This window comes from Oenanthe melanoleuca, chromosome 2, assembly GCF_029582105.1.
Source record: "Oenanthe melanoleuca isolate GR-GAL-2019-014 chromosome 2, OMel1.0, whole genome shotgun sequence".
Lineage (NCBI taxonomy): Eukaryota > Metazoa > Chordata > Aves > Passeriformes > Muscicapidae > Oenanthe > Oenanthe melanoleuca.
Genome location: NC_079335.1, coordinates 108,082,753 through 108,102,054, shown reverse-complemented (window position 1 = coordinate 108,102,054; position 19,302 = coordinate 108,082,753). Strand labels below are relative to the sequence as shown.

Sequence of the window (19,302 nt, the reverse complement as noted above, 5' to 3'; positions counted from 1 at the left end):
CAAAACACCTTCCTTCTCTTGTGAAGAGAAAGAGGTATCACCTTGAGAAGTGTCAGAGAAACTATCCACTCATACTCCAATTTTAACAATGATGTCTATGGAATCATAAAATCTTGATTTACTTATTTTTGCTTTTTGTATTCAGTATCCATTTAGAACCATGATCTATATATATACACATCCCTTATTACACTTTAGAGGTAAAAGCAATCCCAACTTCCCTCATTAATCTCCACTAAAACCAGAACTCCATCGTAGCAGGAGAGGCAGTAACTCCCAGTGAATGCTGTGATCTTTCAGCTATAGGAACCAGTTATGTTCAACTGGTTGTCTACCAACTAATCATGTCATCATCTAGATTTATTTTCACTTGCCCAAGTATGAACAGCTAAGATTCTAATACCATCCAGGATACTGGTGAGGTTTTGGTAAAATTCAGAGGTCCTGCACTCTGCCCAAATAAGCTAGAACAGCCTACAAAGGCTGACCAGTATCAAACATGCAGAGGTATGATGGGGGAAACAGCAATAGAAAGCTGTCTATATCTGAAGCAAAAGCCAAGAGCATTAAGTACAACTTTTGTGAGTCTTCTTCACATGGAAATCCCTTGTTCACTTTGATTACTGTAAGATGTCAGGGTTCTGCCATGAAAACTCACTCCTGCTGTTCTGCAGGCATTGACTGTGCATAACTTGTCTCAGGGAGATCAACTTCTAAGGAAGCATGTTAAGTCACAGTGTTTCTTGTCCTGCTCAGACACCACACAATCTTTTTAACAACAAATACTTGTAAAGAAAAATAGCTTTTATGACACACTGTCCTCATGGTACATCATAATTTTTCCAGTGCTAGTGATTTAGATGGTCAGCCAGCCCACATACACGTGGGTGACAGAAGACAAGGCCTGTATTTATGCAAGAATTGTGCTGAATGTGAGATTAAGAACAACTGTTTTCTTTCCTGCTGTTGGCCAATAAAGTAAATCATCTATTTACAGCTGTACCTCTCCACCTGTGGCTTCCCAGGGCTCTAAAAATTGCCACCAATACCACTCCCCATTCTATTAGAGAAGCCACCAGTATCTTGTGATTGTTAAAAACAAGTAAAACACTACTTTGCAGTGTATTGTGCAAACTTTAGGGTTGAAACTGGTACTGCCAATTCCTCAAGAGTAAAACTGCAGTAGAAACAGTCCTTGTGCAGGTGAGATCTTTTCCAGGGGGGGCACCACACAAGAAAACTGCACAGAGAGCTTCAAGTGAGGCACACAAAAGTGTTTGCACACAGGAAAGCAGTGCAGACACTCACCACCAGCTATTGCTACCAGCACATTTCAGATTTGAGTAAAAGGTAAAGGGCAAAGCTGTACTGGAACGTGGGTGTCCTCTGCAAGCTCCCTTTAGGTGGACACCTCTGTGAGCTCCCCTTTCCCTACATTTCACCACCTGAGCAAAAAACTTGCAATGATCTTGGTCCAGTGGCTACAGCAACTGATGGTACAACACAAAGCTATGAAGAAATCAGCTGCAAGGGTTAGAAGGCTAGCACTACAGAACTTGGCCATACTTATGGATACCCATCCATCTCTGGACTACAGAGGTGCCCAAACCACGACTTGCCATTTTGTAGAATGGCAGCATTCAGCAATTTTTTGTATTTCCTGTCTTCTGTTGAACAGTAGGAGCTAGAGCCTCAAGTTATTAAAAAAATTCTATGATTTCAAGCTTACCTAAATATTCCTATGGAATATTTAATGTTCTAGACTCCCAAGTTGTCACTAGTGGCAGCACCATGACATACATAAAGCCTGCTTATGGTAACTGTACTGCAACTCATCAATGCTGGCTTGCATGAACATATTTGAAAAAGTCCCTATGATTTTTTTTATTCCATCCATCCAAAGATGGGAGGGAGGTATAATTTTTCAGGCATTAATTCCGACATTTAAGTTTCCCAATCTCAAGTTCTGCAATAAAGTGCAAACCTCTGGAGAGAAAATTTGAATTCAGAAGCAAATTTTGGTTCTACTGAGGCATTCTTCAGTATTTGAGGGGTGAATGGACCACAGGTATTGAATAAAATATACTCTCAAATATACTCTTCTACCTTAGTATGGAGGATTTGCAGTTTAACCATTAAGGAATTTAAGACTAAGTTAACCCTACTCAGAGGGGAACAAACAGCTGAGATGCTTCTTCTCTGACAAACAACTTTCTGGATTTTAAGAGCATATTAAATATAAAAAAATCTTTAAGGAAACTTTTGATATGTTTTAAGTTAGCCCTCTTCCACCAAATGGAAGGTGTTCCAGCCGTAAGTGGTTTGTCTTCAGTTCCTTAAGGCACAAAAAGATACAGTGGGCTTGTTTCACTGAACTTTTCCAGTTACTTATCACTGTGTCAAAGCAGGATAAAACAACCAGGAGATAACAGTTGGCTTTCTCCAGCATCAAGAAACAGATACAAAATTCCTAATGTTCTTACACTAGAAAAATTGACTGGAAGATCCTATATAATTGTAGTGAAAGGTACCAGGATTAACAAGCTTAGCAGTGAATTTGCAGTAATACTTGTGCAGCTACAGCACAAATCACAGTAGCTGCACCAATTTAAAGATTTCTGTCTAATGAGTGTAAAACACTAAAACATCCTCACTTGAAGTTCCTCACAAAGATAATTTTAAAAGAAACTTTGACAGAGGGAGGGCTGGAATCCAGGTTAACTCATGCCAGATACAACTAAACAATCATTTTGGTTTGTACTGCAAGAACATACTTTTTGCCTACAGTTTTAGGCAGAACAGCAGTTTGGACAGTGACACATGTCAAATCCATCTTCCCCAATAACCATCTGCTCAAATGCTGCACTGGGGAACTCACTGAAATACCACACAAAACAATGACAAAGTACTAAGAAATTTAGCCTCCTGATATAAATCCCAGCTTTAGAAAAGCACAATAGACTCCATTTTGTTTCCAAAGCTTCATTTCAGATTCTCAAACCTGCAAGCCTGACTTCAAAGCCACGCTCAGGGCTGCCTGAGCTAACTCAATGTGACAAGCCCCAAACGATCCCTTGCAGCACAGCAGTGCCATCCTTCTCAGGTATCGACCTCCCAGCAGCACACATCCATATGGCAGCCCACAGGGAAGCTCCCACCAAGGGCAGAGGCTCAAGGCAACACATCAGCTTCCTCCTCTGGCCAGAGTTTCTTACAGAGCCCCCTCACCCCCTGAAAAGGTGTTAATCTATTTCATACTGCTTCCCCAACAAATCTGGGAGGGAAGCTCCTAAGTAAGGGAGCAGCTCCCATTCCATTCAGCACATGGCCAATCTCACCAGGCAGGGAGGAGCTTGCATGGTCAAGCACCACAGCAAAACCAATTACAGGCTCAGCTAAGAAAGAATTTATTTTGTTTTTCAATAAACCCATTTTTAAAGACATCGGAGATGAACAAATTAAAATGTATTTTAACATGTTCACCAGGAAATTGACCCTAAAGGAGCATGAGCACTCAGTGCTTTACTGTTACGCAAGTGCATTAGATTACATGCATACATCCATACATATATACAGTTACACATGTATAGATGTATTTTAAGAAGGTGACATTTTGAAGAAGCCATCTATCTTTCACCATAACAGATTTACGTTCAGTTTGTGACCTAGTCCTTGGAAAAAATTCTGAAAGAAGACAGCTAAGTGTGCACTTTCATGAGGTAAAACAAGGCAGCAGGACATGCTCCCCATATAGAAAGGCAGCAGTCCTGATTCCTCCCACACCATTTATCTAGTGTCAACTTTGGCTTTCATGTCACCCTGTGAATAAATCTGAAAAGGCTGGGAAAGTATTCCAGCTAGGAGTATAGCTTTCTGCTGAAATAAGGAGAGTCCTACCAGCAACCAGTTTGGATGTTGCTGCTTCATTCCCTGGCACCATCGGCAGTCCTTGTAGCTCTGTAGTGAACCAGCCAGAGGGCTGACCCAGCCAAAAAGTGAACCCACAGAAAGGCTACCCTTTCAGCTGGATCAGTTCACCACACAGGCACAAGTTCTCATGTTAGACAGGCTTAGGAATGCAGGCCAGGACCATCACAGCACAAGGAAGCATGGAAGGCTTTCCACTGCTGCAGAAATTTCACTGATGGAAAAAAAGGACACTTCTTGGTCTCAAGGCTTGCTCTGACAGAGGACTTCCAACTTCCTTGAGAAGCGACTCTTCTGGAGTGACACACTACATCAGGCTTCAGTGGATCAAGAGGTTGAAATGTATCCCAACTCACAGCATTTTTTTTAAGTCTGAAAAACAATCTTTCCTCCAAAGCCACAGGAAGAGCTTAAATAAACATTTCTTCCTAAAAGCCTTCAACTTTGGTTAACCAGATACTCTCCAGCCAGTTGACTCATGGCTTGATTTCCTCTCTCCTGCAATGCCCTTCAAATTCCACCTTTTCCCATTTACTCTCAACCACCCCTCCTCATCCATCCTCAATATCTCCTGCCAGGGGAGCTCTCACTTTCAGAGCTGATTAAGAAAGAGTTCATGGTACAGCAGTATGTATCAGTCCCACTAAGAGGTGTTACTACTACATATTACTTTTCAAGCCTCTTAGAGCTCCAGTCTTGTGTTTCTCATATTACAGCTTGTACTGGCATTTAATTCACTCTTGGCTATTTCCATACTTTTCTGAAAACCACTCAAGCCAATTTCTTTTAATTTAGAGACTACTTATTTTAGAGTTTGTTTGGAATTCATGCTGACATGCTGTCTCCTCCCTAGGATAAACATATAGCTGCACAGTCATACTGTCCCAAGAACAAGGAGAGCTCTGCTCCATGAAAACTTTGAGTGGGGCACCTCTGCTTTTAACAGCATCACATGCTCATCTGATTTCTGCTGATGTTGCTTTGGGAGCAGCTGTTTTGGGCTGAACAATTTTCCCATTCCTGCACATGCACATACAGATTTCCACCCTGTTAATTTTATCATGATCTGTTTGCTCACTACTCTTCTTCTGTGCAGTGGTCCAGATTAAAAACCCCACTAAACTAATGAAACAACTCAGTTCTTGAAAAGATGGTTCATTTTACAGATCTTTACTCAAGCTGCTCAGCTAATACTTCCAAGACAGCCTCTTAACCTGGATGGGCTGCAGCCAGACCAGGGCAAAGCTGCACAATCTAAGTTCAGTAGAGCTGCTTGTTCAAGTTACATGAGCATATTCAGCACCACAAAACTTTCACCTGCACCATCAAGTAACAATCAACTCACCACAATGGCAGGAGCCTTTTGCATAAAGGCCAGGAAAAGATAAGGGAGGAATGAGAACAAAAACTTGGTAGGAAGAAAATTAGGCACAAAAGCATTTATGCAATAGTAGCAGAGTGGTGCTCCATGATCCCCTGCTAGTTTCTACTCCCAAAGTCTTAGATGATTTAGCTGTACCAGTTAGATGAATAATAGCCCTGGAGGTCAAAAGCAATAATTTAATTACTAACAGGCAAAGTCCTTGTCTAGGACAGCCTGGAGAAATTCAGAACACTGCCCCAGTGATGGTCTTTAAACTAGTGTAATTCCTTCCTTCTTGTCATTTTGGGGATGTGTAAAACATTTCAGTATGGATACTGCTTTATAACTCAGTTTAAAAAAAATCTTGGAAGATCCTATGTTTTCCAGGATTCTGTCTGAAGCTGGAATCTAAAATTAGCCATCCATCTCCAAAAACTTGTTGTTCACTGTGCTGGTGTAACAAGTTAACATCAGAAGCTGAAGGAAAATGTCAACAACTGATTACCATCTATACCAACAAAAATTATTATCATTCCACTGGTGCAAAGAATTAATGAGAGACTAATTAGTTGCTCTTGTCCCACAGAATAAGCTAAATTCCCTCATTTACTAGAAGCTAGCAGCAAAGGGAGGACAATGAGCTTTGGGTTATTTTAATTGTTGCTTGTACCTTGCATGTGCCAGGAAAGCTCACCCAATTCAAAAACTAAGTCAAATCCCTATGCATGACATCCTACAAATGTTTACTTTAAAAAAAAAAAAAATCTTAGCAGTTAAAGTATATAGTGTTAAGTTTTGTAATACCCAACTGAAATTTAGAACACGATGTTAAGAAAACCACATGGCAGCAGACGTGAAGCTTCTCACTATGGTCTCCCCAAAAGTCTCCCTCCTTCTCACCCAAAGTCTCCCTATAGACAAAACTACTACTAATACAATACCAAATCTACCACTAGGTATAAGTGATCAAAAATAAGGACCTATATATCACTGCAGCTTAATTCCCTATGAAAATTCCTTTTCTAGTTTTTACTACCTTCTTTCCAGCCCTTGCCAGGTATTTGTATTTGTGCTATAAAACACTGCTGAGGTAGAACACAGTAACAGGCAGTGTGCATCTTTGTATGCAGAGCAATCCTCACATGGAGATAGCTCTAGATCCTCATGCAGGTAAAGGAATTTCACACTAATCCAGCAGCTGATTAGTATTTTGTATTTGGTGGCAACACTGAAGACGTAACAAGAGTCAAAGGTAGGCAGAGTGCAAGAAGCTATGCAGGCAGGAAGATGCTCAAAGGAAGTCTCACTTGTAAAAACAAAACCAGGTTTGGCACTGCCACACAAGATCTGAACTTTCTTGAAATGCTTCACACTCAAGTGCATTTGTACAGAGCTTCATATATATTGTGATTTACATGACAGGATTATGCTGCAAGAATGCAAAAATCATATAACAGCACTTTATTTTCAGCTCCACTGCCACTTCTGTCAGAGATCTGAGAAAACAGAAGGGGTGAGAAGACTGACAGCAGAAGCAGAGAGCTTTTTGCCTTGACACCTTGCCCTGTAACAGACAAGCTGGGGGGGAGAAGGGGGAGAAGGAGGGGGAAATAAAGTACTCAAGTTGGGAGTGTCTTACTTGAATAGCCTGTCGTCCTTGCTGAGCATCTGCCAGAAGCTGAATGGTGAGAGTCCTGGAGTCCTGTAGGGCATCTTGGAGGTAGATAAAGCTGTGACCCACATGTCGTCCCATGGTACATTCCCGACATATGGGGACAGAACAGGTATCACAGTAGAAATGCAGTACCTGGAAAAAGGGGAAAAAAAATATCACTACATAAAGAAGAATTGAAAGGAAAACAGAGCCAGGATGTGCAAAAAAAAAAAAAAAAAAAAAAAAAAAAAAAAAAAAAAAAAAGAAAAAAAAAATCAAAAAGCTCAGATATAATAAAGGAGATGGTTAGAGGCAGTAGCAATAGGCAAAGACTTCACAATAGTTTCTCCACAGAGGAAGAGCTATCCTTCCCAGTAAACTCCAAATCATGCCCTAACAGTTAGATGGAAGTGTCATTGTTTTCTTTGCAATACAATACTAGGAAGAGTGTCCACATCAGCTCCTCTTAAGAGCGGAAGCCATCTGCCAACACTTACAGATTGGAGATGGCATCCATGGCAAGTTTCAGGTGAAGACTTTTCCTGCAAGTACAAACACCAAATTCTCTTAAGTGGGCCATTCAATAATCAATACACTGGAGAGCTGCAACACAGCACACTCACTGCTCACAAGGGGAAAACCAACCATGCATGCCAAGAACCATCCTCTCTTTTAAAATATGCAAATTCCTTACACTCAGGTCAGCAACAATATTAGACAAAACTCCCTCCTGCCACTTCCATCAACAAAGCAAAAAAACTTTGCTATGACAATGTTTTTTGTGCTAGTGAGGCTTCAAGATGCCTGAGTTGGAAAACAAAGCTAGAACTTCATTATGCCCATCAGAGCATTTGAATGCTACAGTGACCTGTGGGAAACCACTAAATCCCTATTCTGTTCACAAAGCACTTCCAAACCCTATATTCAAATCACAACTCAGACCAAGATGTTAGCCTAGAAAGCTGGATCCATTCACAGCTGTAGTTACTCCCATTCCATCCAGTAGAGGGAAGTAACACACAGAAATAACTTCCATGGAAGCCTGCTTTCTTAGAGGGAAGCAGAAATCAGCACTCTCAAGTTTGTTTCCAAAGATGTAAACGAAGGAGCACAACACTCCAACAAAAGAAAGATCTATATTAAAGTCTTGCTCTTAGCTACACATAGTTTTTTCTTAGAGTGTAATAATAGAAAATCTTTATTACCATGGAACAGTGCAATGGCATGAGGTTTCATACTACGAACAACTTTTCCATCACCAGATATTTGAAGCCTACCTCACAGAAAGGAGCAAGAGCAGAACAAAGATTGGACAAGTGTTTGATATGCCTGTCTTCTCCCAGCTGTCATCCAGCCACTCCCGACTCCAGCTAACAGCTCATGATATGGTGCATAACATCCCCCTTTCCCTTCTCCCTCAAAAGTAAGGGGAAGGACAGGACAGGTGATTCCCTTGGATTGCCTGGGCCGCATAAAGTGACATTTTAAGCTCCTATAAGCGCAACAGCTGAAGTGGTACATGGATTAATTTCTCAAAGGGGTATGTGTGTGTTCATGTGCACATGTCAGATTTTACTAAAACCTGCCCTTTTTTTTTCCTGAAATCAAGTTTTGCTGTAGGGAAACTGGAACAGACTCACTTTGCTTCTGTTCAAACACTAAATCCTCAAGCACTGTCTCAGATTCCCATTCTTCCAAGTGAAAAAAGAGCCTTAGGTCTGAAATGCATTGTTCAAACACATCATCATCCTCAACTGGAGGAATCCTTGTCCTTACACTGTGGTTGTCTAAATATATATACTATGTTCACTTGCACATGAGTTCTGTAATTCTTCTGTTGAAATTACAGGGAATGCTTATTACATGTTGCTGAATAACTCCACTTAACTGAGAAGTTGAGAGAGAATGAAAACCAAGACATGGTATCAAGTTAAGGCATATGAATCTGATATACTTTAAAAACATACAGCAGGGATTTGGGGCCTCAGTCAAGCAGAGCAGCTGAAACGAAAATGGTGACCATATGAACAGAAGACCAGAAGCAAGTTAAATCTATTACTAGTCCTCCACAATAAGTCAATACCAGAAGCAAAAGCTCCATCAACTCCTGCTGTAAGCTAACAGCATCCACTGAGTAAGAGAGTCACCCAGCTGCTCAAGCCAAAGAAAAAACCAAGCTTAAACTGTTCAGTTGCCTCTTACCACCCATCAAAATGTGGTGGGAGACATCACTCCTGAATTTAGAATGAAGAGTGACAAAAGCCATATTGTCATTTAGGAAACAGGCAGATTACACAGGACATGGTAGAGGAAGGTCTTGGGTAGATACTATAGAGCCATTGATAAGGCCTTATTTATTTCTCAGTCAAACAAACAAATAAAGGTAAAAACAGCCTAGATTTAAAATGAAGAGCAAAAGAGCAAGCTTGGGCAGAAAGATCTAGTCTGATCTCCACCACTACACTTTACCCTAAGTACACAGAGTGGAAAAACACAAATGCACAATCCCTAGTTCTCTATGTGGGGAGGGGAGCCAGCCAGCCACCAGAAGAGTATTGAAGGAGTCAGCTTCAAGGGGAACTAGCAACTCCCCAGAAACTCCTTTCTGGGGACAAAGACCACAAGAGAATCCCCAAAGTTGGCAGGGGGGCAAGGGCAGCTCTCCTCCTGTGGTCAGTGTCACTTGCCAGAAGCACCCAGCAGGCTGTACATCAGCTCTACCAGCAAAGGGTACACTCCCAGAGAATAAAGCTAGGAAGTCTCTGGCTGTGCAGGGCACAGCACTGAGGGGGGGATGTGCCAGCTGGGCTGATGGGGCTCGGGCACAGCATCCAACTTGCCTGTGCTTGCAGCCACAGCCAGGAGTTTATTGTTAAGCTCAAGCCTGCTCACATCCCAGTCCCTAGGTCATGGCCACAAAGGTCATGTACTGCTAGATTAAGTTTCTATGCCTGGTTCTAAATAGAGTGGGGTGGGGGGAGCCAGAGCTCCCCTTTCCCCTCATCCCCCAAACAAGCAACTCCCTGGGAAATAAAAAAAAAAAAAAAAAAGAAAAAAAGAAAAGAAGAAAAGAAAAAGATAATCATACTGAGGATAGGTGTAGGACAATGCACAGCTGTGTTCTCAATTCAGAACTGATGCACACACAGCAAGCACACCCAAAGCACCAGCAGAGCCAGTTCAGCAATGTGAGATGGCCGCCCCACACTTGAGTTCACTGCTACTGCAGCATTGCAATGCTCCTTCCCTGCTCCTCACAGGACAAATAACAAGACTGGTCTTGAAGTGTGGATGGGCAGGAGTAGTAGGAGGGAAGGGAGAAATAACACTAAGTCTTCCTTAGCATTCATTAGCTTACCCTCAGTTAAAAAACAAACTCCACATGACCTCAAGAAACCAAAAAAAAAAAATCCCAAACCCCAAAACAAACAAACAACCCAAAATAAACTCACAAAAAACCCACCAAAAACCCCCACCAAAACAAAGACTTAAAACAGTGCCTATAGGAAAGTCCTAAAAATTTCCACCCCCTCCCTATCTGAAGGGGCAGAGATGATGCAGCCAAAAGATCCATCAAGCTGTAAATTAACTATTGTCCTGTTAATTTCACTATTTACCCAAACATAGGAAAAATTGGTTTGTAAGCAAACACCTTCAAACATTACTGTTTTTTCCAAACCACATGAATGCTCTGATGGGCAGCAAGGAAAGAAGTATAAAAGTAGAGACAGATTTGTCCTTTCAAAAAAATTTATAATCTGTGTAAATTGCATTTAATGAATTGTTTCTTTCTGTAGTAATTATTAAGTAATTAAGTAAAAATACCGTTTTTAAGATAAAAACTGGTACCCTACAACACCTTATCCAGTAAAGGGAAAAATATTAATAAGCAAGTCTAGGAGCTTTTATTTCTTTTTTAGAACTGTTCTACTACATTAATTAGTATTTTAGAATTTCTACCAGAACTAAGTGAAGAGAGAAATCAGAAGGAAGAGGGGACTAGTTTTAGAGATAGTTAAAAGTGATTTATTTTAAAATAAATCAGCTATGGGTTGATTATTTCCCAAACAGGAAATATTTCCTGAATTGGTGGCATACAATTTTAGACACAAAACAATAAAGGGAGCCTACTTCAATTTAAACAGAATCAGTGAACCATGTTACAGGGCTATTCATCTTTTACAGCCACAGCAGCCCAAGAAATACAACAGCAAGGCCATAAATGTGATTGCTTCAGGAAAGGCTGTACAGTGCACCGTAAAAACATTTTACAACAGCAGGAATTCCTGGGTGTCGCTCTCCCCATTTTTTGGTCCATCTGCTTTCAAAGGGGGCAGGGGGATGGGCGGAGATGTTGTTAAACGTCCCCCGGGACTGCACAGCAATCAATCATCATCTGATGAATGGCCACTAAAGTTAAACCCTGACCCCACTCCACAATTCCCACACCAGCCCTTCTCTCCTTACTGCTGACCAGCTTCCAGCGTAACCCCCCCCCCCCCCACCTTCCAGCCCTCACCAAAATTTCCCAAATACCAAGCCCAGACAAAAGCAATGGAATGTAGTAGGCACCATGACAGAGGAGAATTCAGCAGAAGCAGCATCTGAGGAGGCTTATCCTTACACTGTGTTTAAATAAATATTCTTTCAGCAATACTCACGACACCCTTCTCCTCCCAGCTTGCAAACACTTTATTTCTCTCATTTTCAGAACGCATGTGCATGCAATAGACAAAGCATGGGGAATCTAATCACGTTAAAAATTTGTTTTCTGTCATGACATTTCAGTATCATGCAAGGATTTTTTTTAAGCCTACAGTGTTCATTTGTACAAGGCAGCAACACATAAGGCCACATTATTTTTAAAATGCAAGTCTGATGCTCTAAAAAGCTACCCTGTAATCTTAACCAACAATAAAAGAAGTCTACAGATAAAACAGTAGCTTCTTGGTTTCTACTTTTGGAAAAGCTTCAGTATGGTACTTGTAACTTAGGCTGATTTTATGATTAGAAAGAAAACCTTACTATAGTCAGTTTAAAGCTTTCCATTGCTAAAGGTGTTTTATTATCAAGTTCCCTTGACAGTAACTCAAACACCAGTGGCTTTGTTAGGTAGTGTGTAAGGCTTAGATGACTGAGTTTCATATAAAACAATTTTCCAAGGAATTTTAGTCCTACTTACTCAGCACTGTGGGCTTTTTTTTTGCTTTTTTTTTTTTTTTTTTTTAATTGCCTCCCTCCCGAAAATGCTGCTTCCTTGCATGCAGCAAATTTTTTTTTTTTTTTTTAATAGTATACAAATGAACTAGTCCTCCTGGTGTGGAGTTTGATACAGATAATTGTTGAAGGTTTAGAGCAAAATAAGCAGTATTTTTACTCTGTAGGAAACTGGTCCTTTGTTTTCACCCCAATGGCAATTTGTGATAATTAACTTGATTCACACCATGATGAAATTAAAGTAGTATATTAGGAATCTGAAATTCAAGTGCTAAATGTAAAGACTGAAGACATGGGCAAGTCACATGATACACATCAGAACTACAGGCAATTTCCCAGCATACCTTAAACGTGGCATTCAGAGATACCAGTTAATGATCAAATTGCTCCTAGAACTTGTGTTTTAACTTGATGCTCTGGTGTAGAACTGTCTTTGCATACAGTGGTAATGGGAAATTGCACACCAACTCCAACACACAAAGGAGTTACTCCTGAAACTTGGCTCAATATTCTAATAAAATTCCTACAAAAGCATGAGCACTTTGAAGAGTTACAGCCCTGTCCTAGACAGGGCATGCAGCATGCACAGGTAGCTGTACCAAGTGGCAAGAGTAAAATTAGTTTACTATTACCTTCCTTTGCCACTTGGATGAATAGAAGTGGGTTTTGGTCCAATTAGAAATTCATCGAGTGCAAGAGGGTCATTCAGCCCTTCTTAAATTCACCTTGATTTCCTTACCCCATCTGGAATAATAAAAGCCCAGCAAACAGATGACTTGGCTCATGCAAGTCTGTTTATAGGAAATAAAACTGTAATTCCACACGCTTTTTTCCAGCACTAGTGTTAATACCCTTCATTCCCCAGATGCTCCAGTGGGTTCTGTTCCTTATTTCTCAGCCACACAGGTATCTCTTGGCCCAGCACATGAAGGGGAAGAAAGCTCACAAATAAAACCTCAAATGCAAAACCACACACAGCTCACAGCTTGTCATTTTACTCCACAGTTAAACTGACAGCTACTCTCTGAGGAAGCCCTAAATCTCCACTGCCTTGCTCCTATCTCCCTCCCTTTACTGATCCAGTCTCAGTGAAAATATTTGCGTATCTTTACAAAAAGCATAAAATTCATTTTTGAATAAACTATTTTTAATCAGCTGAGCCTGGGATCAGAAGATCAGTAGGACCAGCACAAGGAAGGGGGAAGAAGCCATAATTAGGGGCATAGAGACATTTGATGACAACTATCTGGTACTTTGCCAGCCTCACAGCTGGAAATCAGTGTAAATCTTCTCACTGATAGCATTCGTCTCAAGTTCTAGCTGGAAGAGAACAGTATCTAACTGGAGTTGAGTTAAACAGGCTGGTAAATCAAATAGACTACTATACTCTTAAAATTCCTAATGTTTACCTTTTCAATCCTCCTGTGATGTCATGAAGCCAGTAAAAACAGCTACATATTTTAGAGTGGTGACAGCACTGAGTCAGTCAACCCATCCAGGTTGAAAGCAAAGTTTTTTGAAAGACTGCATAGCCACATTAATCACTTTTAGAACACCCAGTAGGTACTAACAGCCATCTGGGAGCAGAGCAGAGACCATTTAAGTTGCCTTTGCCAACACAAACAGCACTTGCAAATTTGAATGGATTTGGGGTAGAAGTGACAATCAGGTTCCACTTCACTCTGAAGGCCATATGACCACTGGAATGGTGTGACAACAGGCTGCCAACCGGGCCAGGAGACAGGAAGTAACACCTCTGACAAGGCTGTTTTAAGCATCTGCTGGCTCCAGCCTACTATGAAACTGCATCCTCTTTTTAGGTTAAAATCTTGTAAATGAAACTTCATGTGCTGACTGCAGCTTCTGGTTCGAGGCACCCACCTGGCACAGCAGCTTCCCAAGCATTTCTCTTGGCAGCACCTCTGCCAGATGCACTACACCCCATTGATCCATTCTGATGATGGAGCAAGCACCACTCCAGGCACTGGACTTTGCCCATCTCACCAGCTAAGAGCTCTTGGGTGCAAGGTAACCCAGACAGCTGATCTAACTCACAACCTCAGAGATTCCAGTTACTGATGGACTGGAAAGAGCATCTTGCTTCCAACTTAACTCACTGGTCCAATTCTACCTAAATAGAGGTAAGCAAGGCTTAGCACTACTTTAATGTTAATACTGGGTGTGATGCAGGTATAATTATCCCACAGGGGACTACTGTTTAATTATTACATAATGGCAAGTCGACATTCAGCAATTTTCTTTTAAATAAGTTGTTTGGAATTTAAAAAAAAACACCACAACAACTCTATTTTGTTTTTGAAAAGTAACAACATCTGTTTCAACACTGAAGCAGGTAAAGGAGCCAGTCTAGGGGAAGATGCAATGGTATCAGTAGCTAGTAGATTACTCAGCCCAAGATAAGTCACAGCTCTTTCACGGATTTCAATAGGGGAGACCAGCCTGTGCTTCAACATGCAACTCATTAGCTGTTTAAATGCAGCTTCAGTGCCAAATCTGCATGACATGAGTAGCAGCAGGGTGGTCTTGGCACAGGGGACAGTGGGTGGATCTAAATATTCAACAGTTCAAGCATGCAAGCTAATAGCCTGCTGTGGTGGCTGACAGAGTGGGTCAGGACACAGTTCTACTTTCAGGCCCATCTGTCCTGTGAGTCCCTGCAAATTTACTGAGCCTCAGTAAATTCTTCAGCTCTCTGAAAACCAGAGTGTCTTAAAAGTTCTGATCCAAAGCTTGACCATGATTTCAGCAATGCTGTAAACAGCAGCAGGTTGACAACTTCTTTGCTATTGGACAAGGTGTTTTGTATTTTAGAGAGAACCAAATGTTAACATCCCTACAAACTCACTATGTAACACGTTCTCCCCTTCCCCACATAGATCAGTGTAAGAGCTTTGGAAATTTTCCCTCTATGCACAGAAAGGGTTGGACTAAGAGTCAGGGTACACACAGGCTCCTGTGTCATCTCTGACTGTCATCAGTACAGGCTCACCTCTCAAAATCCATATTCCTCAAACCTGTGCTGTTCCCACACCACTGCAGAGAACATTCTCCCTCTGTTCAGGTCCTTGGCAACCATTGATCTTCACATGGAAATATGACAGCAAGGATGCCATTATTTGTCTTGCAAACAAAGTTTTTGTCTCTTAATGTACTGGAGACAAACCATATTCTTTTCTTGATTTGATTGGGGAAGGGACTGGGAAGAGAAACAAACAACCCTAAAGTTCCCAGATTTCACTCAAGGGCAGCTAGTCCTCATGCTGAGGACAAGCCAATTGAGAAACAACATGTTAAGCAGATGGGTTGTGTGCAGTTTGACAAAGACTTCCCTGATTCCCAACACAAGCAGGTCTTGAGTAGGATTGATTTTCTTATACAGCTAGTCTCTAGTCAATCCACCACTACCTCACAAGATTCACTTTGATGCAACTGATTCCCATTAACATTGTTAGAGGGCTTCTCTGGGGGGTCAGAAAGCCTATCAGGTTAGGCATCCTAAATTCATAATGTTCAACTGCTAGGAAAAAACTGAGTATGAGAAGAAAGAACACATTTATCCAGATAAACTTCTGCTTTATCTATTTGCAATAGGTTCTAGTTCAGGGTTTTTCTAGGTTTTTAAAAAAATTTATTTCATGTGAGGGGGGGAGGGGGGAAGTCATACTGTTTTTTCTTTTTGTTGTTGCCTTTTATTTTAAGCAGTACTAGAAATCTTGGTTCAGAAAAGTATTTCTTCAGAACAGGAGTTTGGACTTAATTTTCATACCATATAATGCTTCAATTACATCATCTAGTACTCATTTGCTATAAGAAAAAAAAAAAAAATTGAAAGATTTATTTGAAAACTCCCACAGTTGAAGCACCACATGAAAAACCTCTAAGTCAAACTGCAGAAGCTGGAGAATACTGAAAAACTAAGTACCAGAAAACTAAGCAAGCATGAATTCTGAGCCTACTTTGCAGCTTCACTGTCTCCTTGTTCCCCCCTTGCTTATGTGGTCTTACTGACAATCACAGAGGAAAAGCACAATAACTCAGAGTCAAAAAAATTAGTAGAGAACAGTGCTCAAATAGTTTTAGATAAATTAGTTTTTTACAAGAACATAAAACCAGCAGTTTTAGGCAGCAGCTCAACATGTTTAATTTCTAATCTTCAAGTGCATACATTATTTGAGGGAATTGTCTCTGTACTGATTACTCATTTAAAGTAATTTGATTAACATTACATCATCTCTTCATAATTAAAAAAAAAAAATTCCTTACACTTAAAAGGAGTATTTGTGCTAGGAAGAAAGAAAAATGCATCAACCTGTAAACTAGCAAATCTCAAAGCCCTTTTAACAAGGAGGATTGTTAGCACACATTTAGCAAAGTGAAGCTAGATTCTGGTATCTAACACCACCACTACCAGACTCTGGTAACTCCAGTTTGAGTAACATCTTGTTAAGCACAATCAGTCCACATAACCTGTACAAGAACTGTCCCTCCTCCCCTGCTTTCCAGTATCAGCTCTCCAGAGTGACCCAGTATTATGGGAGTGAATATCCCCACAGAAATAGCACAGCAATTACCAAAGGAGGATTAGGCTGCTTGCAATTAAAATTAGACTTTTACATATGCAAAACATTAAATGCCCTTTAAATTTAGTTTTAACTTCCATAGGATTGCCATGGTTCTGTTTTTATGTGGAGTAAAAGCAAATAACAATAAGAGCAATTTACCCATTAGGGCATAAGCCGACCACCTGGGATATTAGAGGAAGGAATTCCTCCTCCCCACGTGCTCTCAGTGATAAACTATCCAGCTGGCCAAGCAGGATGGGGAAGGGGTAGAAAGTGGCATCCTTTTCTGCTCTCCTTCTCCCCACCCCAGCATTAGGCTCTGGGTACTGCTGCAGCCCCAATATCTAATGGGAACAGCACAGCTCTGCTGTTCCTCCCACTTCTGCCTTGAATCTCTGTCTTCAGAGAAAAGCTGTAACAGGAACAGCCATGGTACTGAACCCCCACAGCAGGAACTGTTAAATTTTTTCTTCTTTAATTGTGAAACAATCCATTCCTATTAAACAAGTCCAGTTACTACCACTGCCATATGCACATCAAACTCAGGTCAAAGTGAACATGACCAACTATAGCCTTTTATTAGGAAATACAGGCAAGAGGGTTGTCTGGGAAAACTGACATATAAACCAAATCCAAGTGTTTTATACTGCAATGTTTTTAGTTACTGCTCATGTGGAATAGCTTTTGTGGAAAGCACGAAGGCAGCACCAAATTGGCCCACTTTGTTCTTTGCCTTACCTCCTCTGCCTTACTCTGTCCCAAACACTATTTTTACAACAACTATACACCCACATATGAAGCCCTTATAGAATAGAACTTCTTTCTTTACCAAAAGAGCCAGTATGAACATTTGGAAGGTATCTTCAAAAAGCATTCAAGTTCTACCCCTATATCATCATCCTTAACATACCAAAAATATGCACATGTAAAATTTTTACTAGCTTTAATGCACATATTTCAGAGCAGGGAAAAAAAAATGCAACATATTCATTTGGGACTCCTCATAAATGAGGAATCTTAATTAAGCAAATTTGGATGGCATTAAAAGAAAAGACAAAATTGGTTTGCTCCAAATCCAGGCAGTAGTTTCAGGAAGTGTATTATTATAGGCTTCCTTAGCTAACACCATCAAATTGTACCATCCATGTCAAAAATAATCTTTATCTGCTCCCAGCATAGGGCTTGCCACACATCTCATTCAGAGAAACAATGTTGTCCTGAGGACCAAAGCTATGCAGCTTGTAGTAGAATGTCAGACTGCATTTGTCAGATTAATACGCTTGTTACAACTCCTCTTAATTTTAAGGAGGATTATGCAAATCACATTTTATGAAAGACCCCTCATGCAAGTGTTATCCTGTGGGTGCTAGTGCACTATTACTTCCAACTGAACTCCAGTATTTAATGTTTGTTTTGGAAGACCTAGCTGTCTTAACAGCCACAGGGCATTTCAATAATCATATAACAAACACTACTGCAGGTTACTCTTTAATCCCTCATGAGTGAATGAGTAAATTCTTGTCCATCTATCATATAATTACACAGCTCTGTAGTTACAGCCAAAAAAGGCACTGTAAATCATAAAGGAAAGACACCTAAGAATAAGAATAGCTGTTCCAGGAAGTCAAAAGTGTTTGCACAGAATAATTTTCTCCATCACCATAAAAGAACATGAACAACAAAATTTTTGTTAGCAACCCACGAACATAAAGTGAATCTTTATTTATATATGAACATTTAAGTTATCCACCAGGATTCATCTTAAGTGTGTCTTCATCTATTCCCCCTTTACCTCTCTGACAACAGAGCAAAAGCAAAACCTCTACATTTCAGAACTCTGAATGTATTACCTACCCACCACATACTTATTCAAGTTTAAAGCCCCTCTTCCCCCAAGTGGTCTTTGTTGATTGTGTGATTTGTTTTTTAAATCCCTGAAAATGTACTTCTGGCATTTCTGTCATAGATTTAAGAGCTGCACAGTGTTCTATTCTAATGGCTTTTTTCCTCATGAAGAGGATTTCAGACTGCTTTCCTTCTGACTTTGGGAAAGCTGGAAAGTGGTAAGCTTTCCAGGATGAATATTCAAGTAAGTGGGAACTGACAGGTTACTACTCCTCCAAACTGCAGGATAGATGTGAGGTGCTCACAGATAATAACACTAATAACTGCACTTTGTCACTGTGCCATAGATGCCATTATTGAGTAGTAGCTTCAGCTTTGGGAGAACGAGGACAATCTTCTATCACAGTCAAGGTTTAAGTTATGACTGATAGGTGCTATTTTTAACCCATTCCATGCTGCTCCCTTGGGGCAAGTATACAGTGTGGCATTCCTACAAACACCAGAAGGATTCTGCCATAGAGAATTACAGCTTTGGTATGACCAAATTTTAGTGGTTTGATGCCACCCTGTCATGGTTCAGTGTTATATTTCAAGGACCTTTTTTAGAATTTAAAAGCATTCTGGATTTTTAAAGTGTTTGAATACTTAGAATCCCTCAGTGAAAGCACCAGCCTTTTCAATAGCAGCATGCACCGTTTCACATTCCACTAGCT

At 40.6% G+C, this 19,302-nt stretch overlaps 1 protein-coding gene across 1 annotated transcript in view; it reads right to left on the bottom strand.

Annotated features, from left to right (window-relative positions):
* TRIM71 (tripartite motif containing 71) overlaps positions 1-19,302 on the bottom strand; it is a 53,985-nt gene that overhangs the window by 6,138 nt on the left and 28,545 nt on the right. Inside the window, exon 2 of the mRNA XM_056483485.1 lies at positions 6,930-7,097. Coding sequence (XP_056339460.1) covers positions 6,930-7,097 — 168 coding nt within the window. The remainder of the gene's footprint in view (positions 1-6,929; positions 7,098-19,302) is intronic.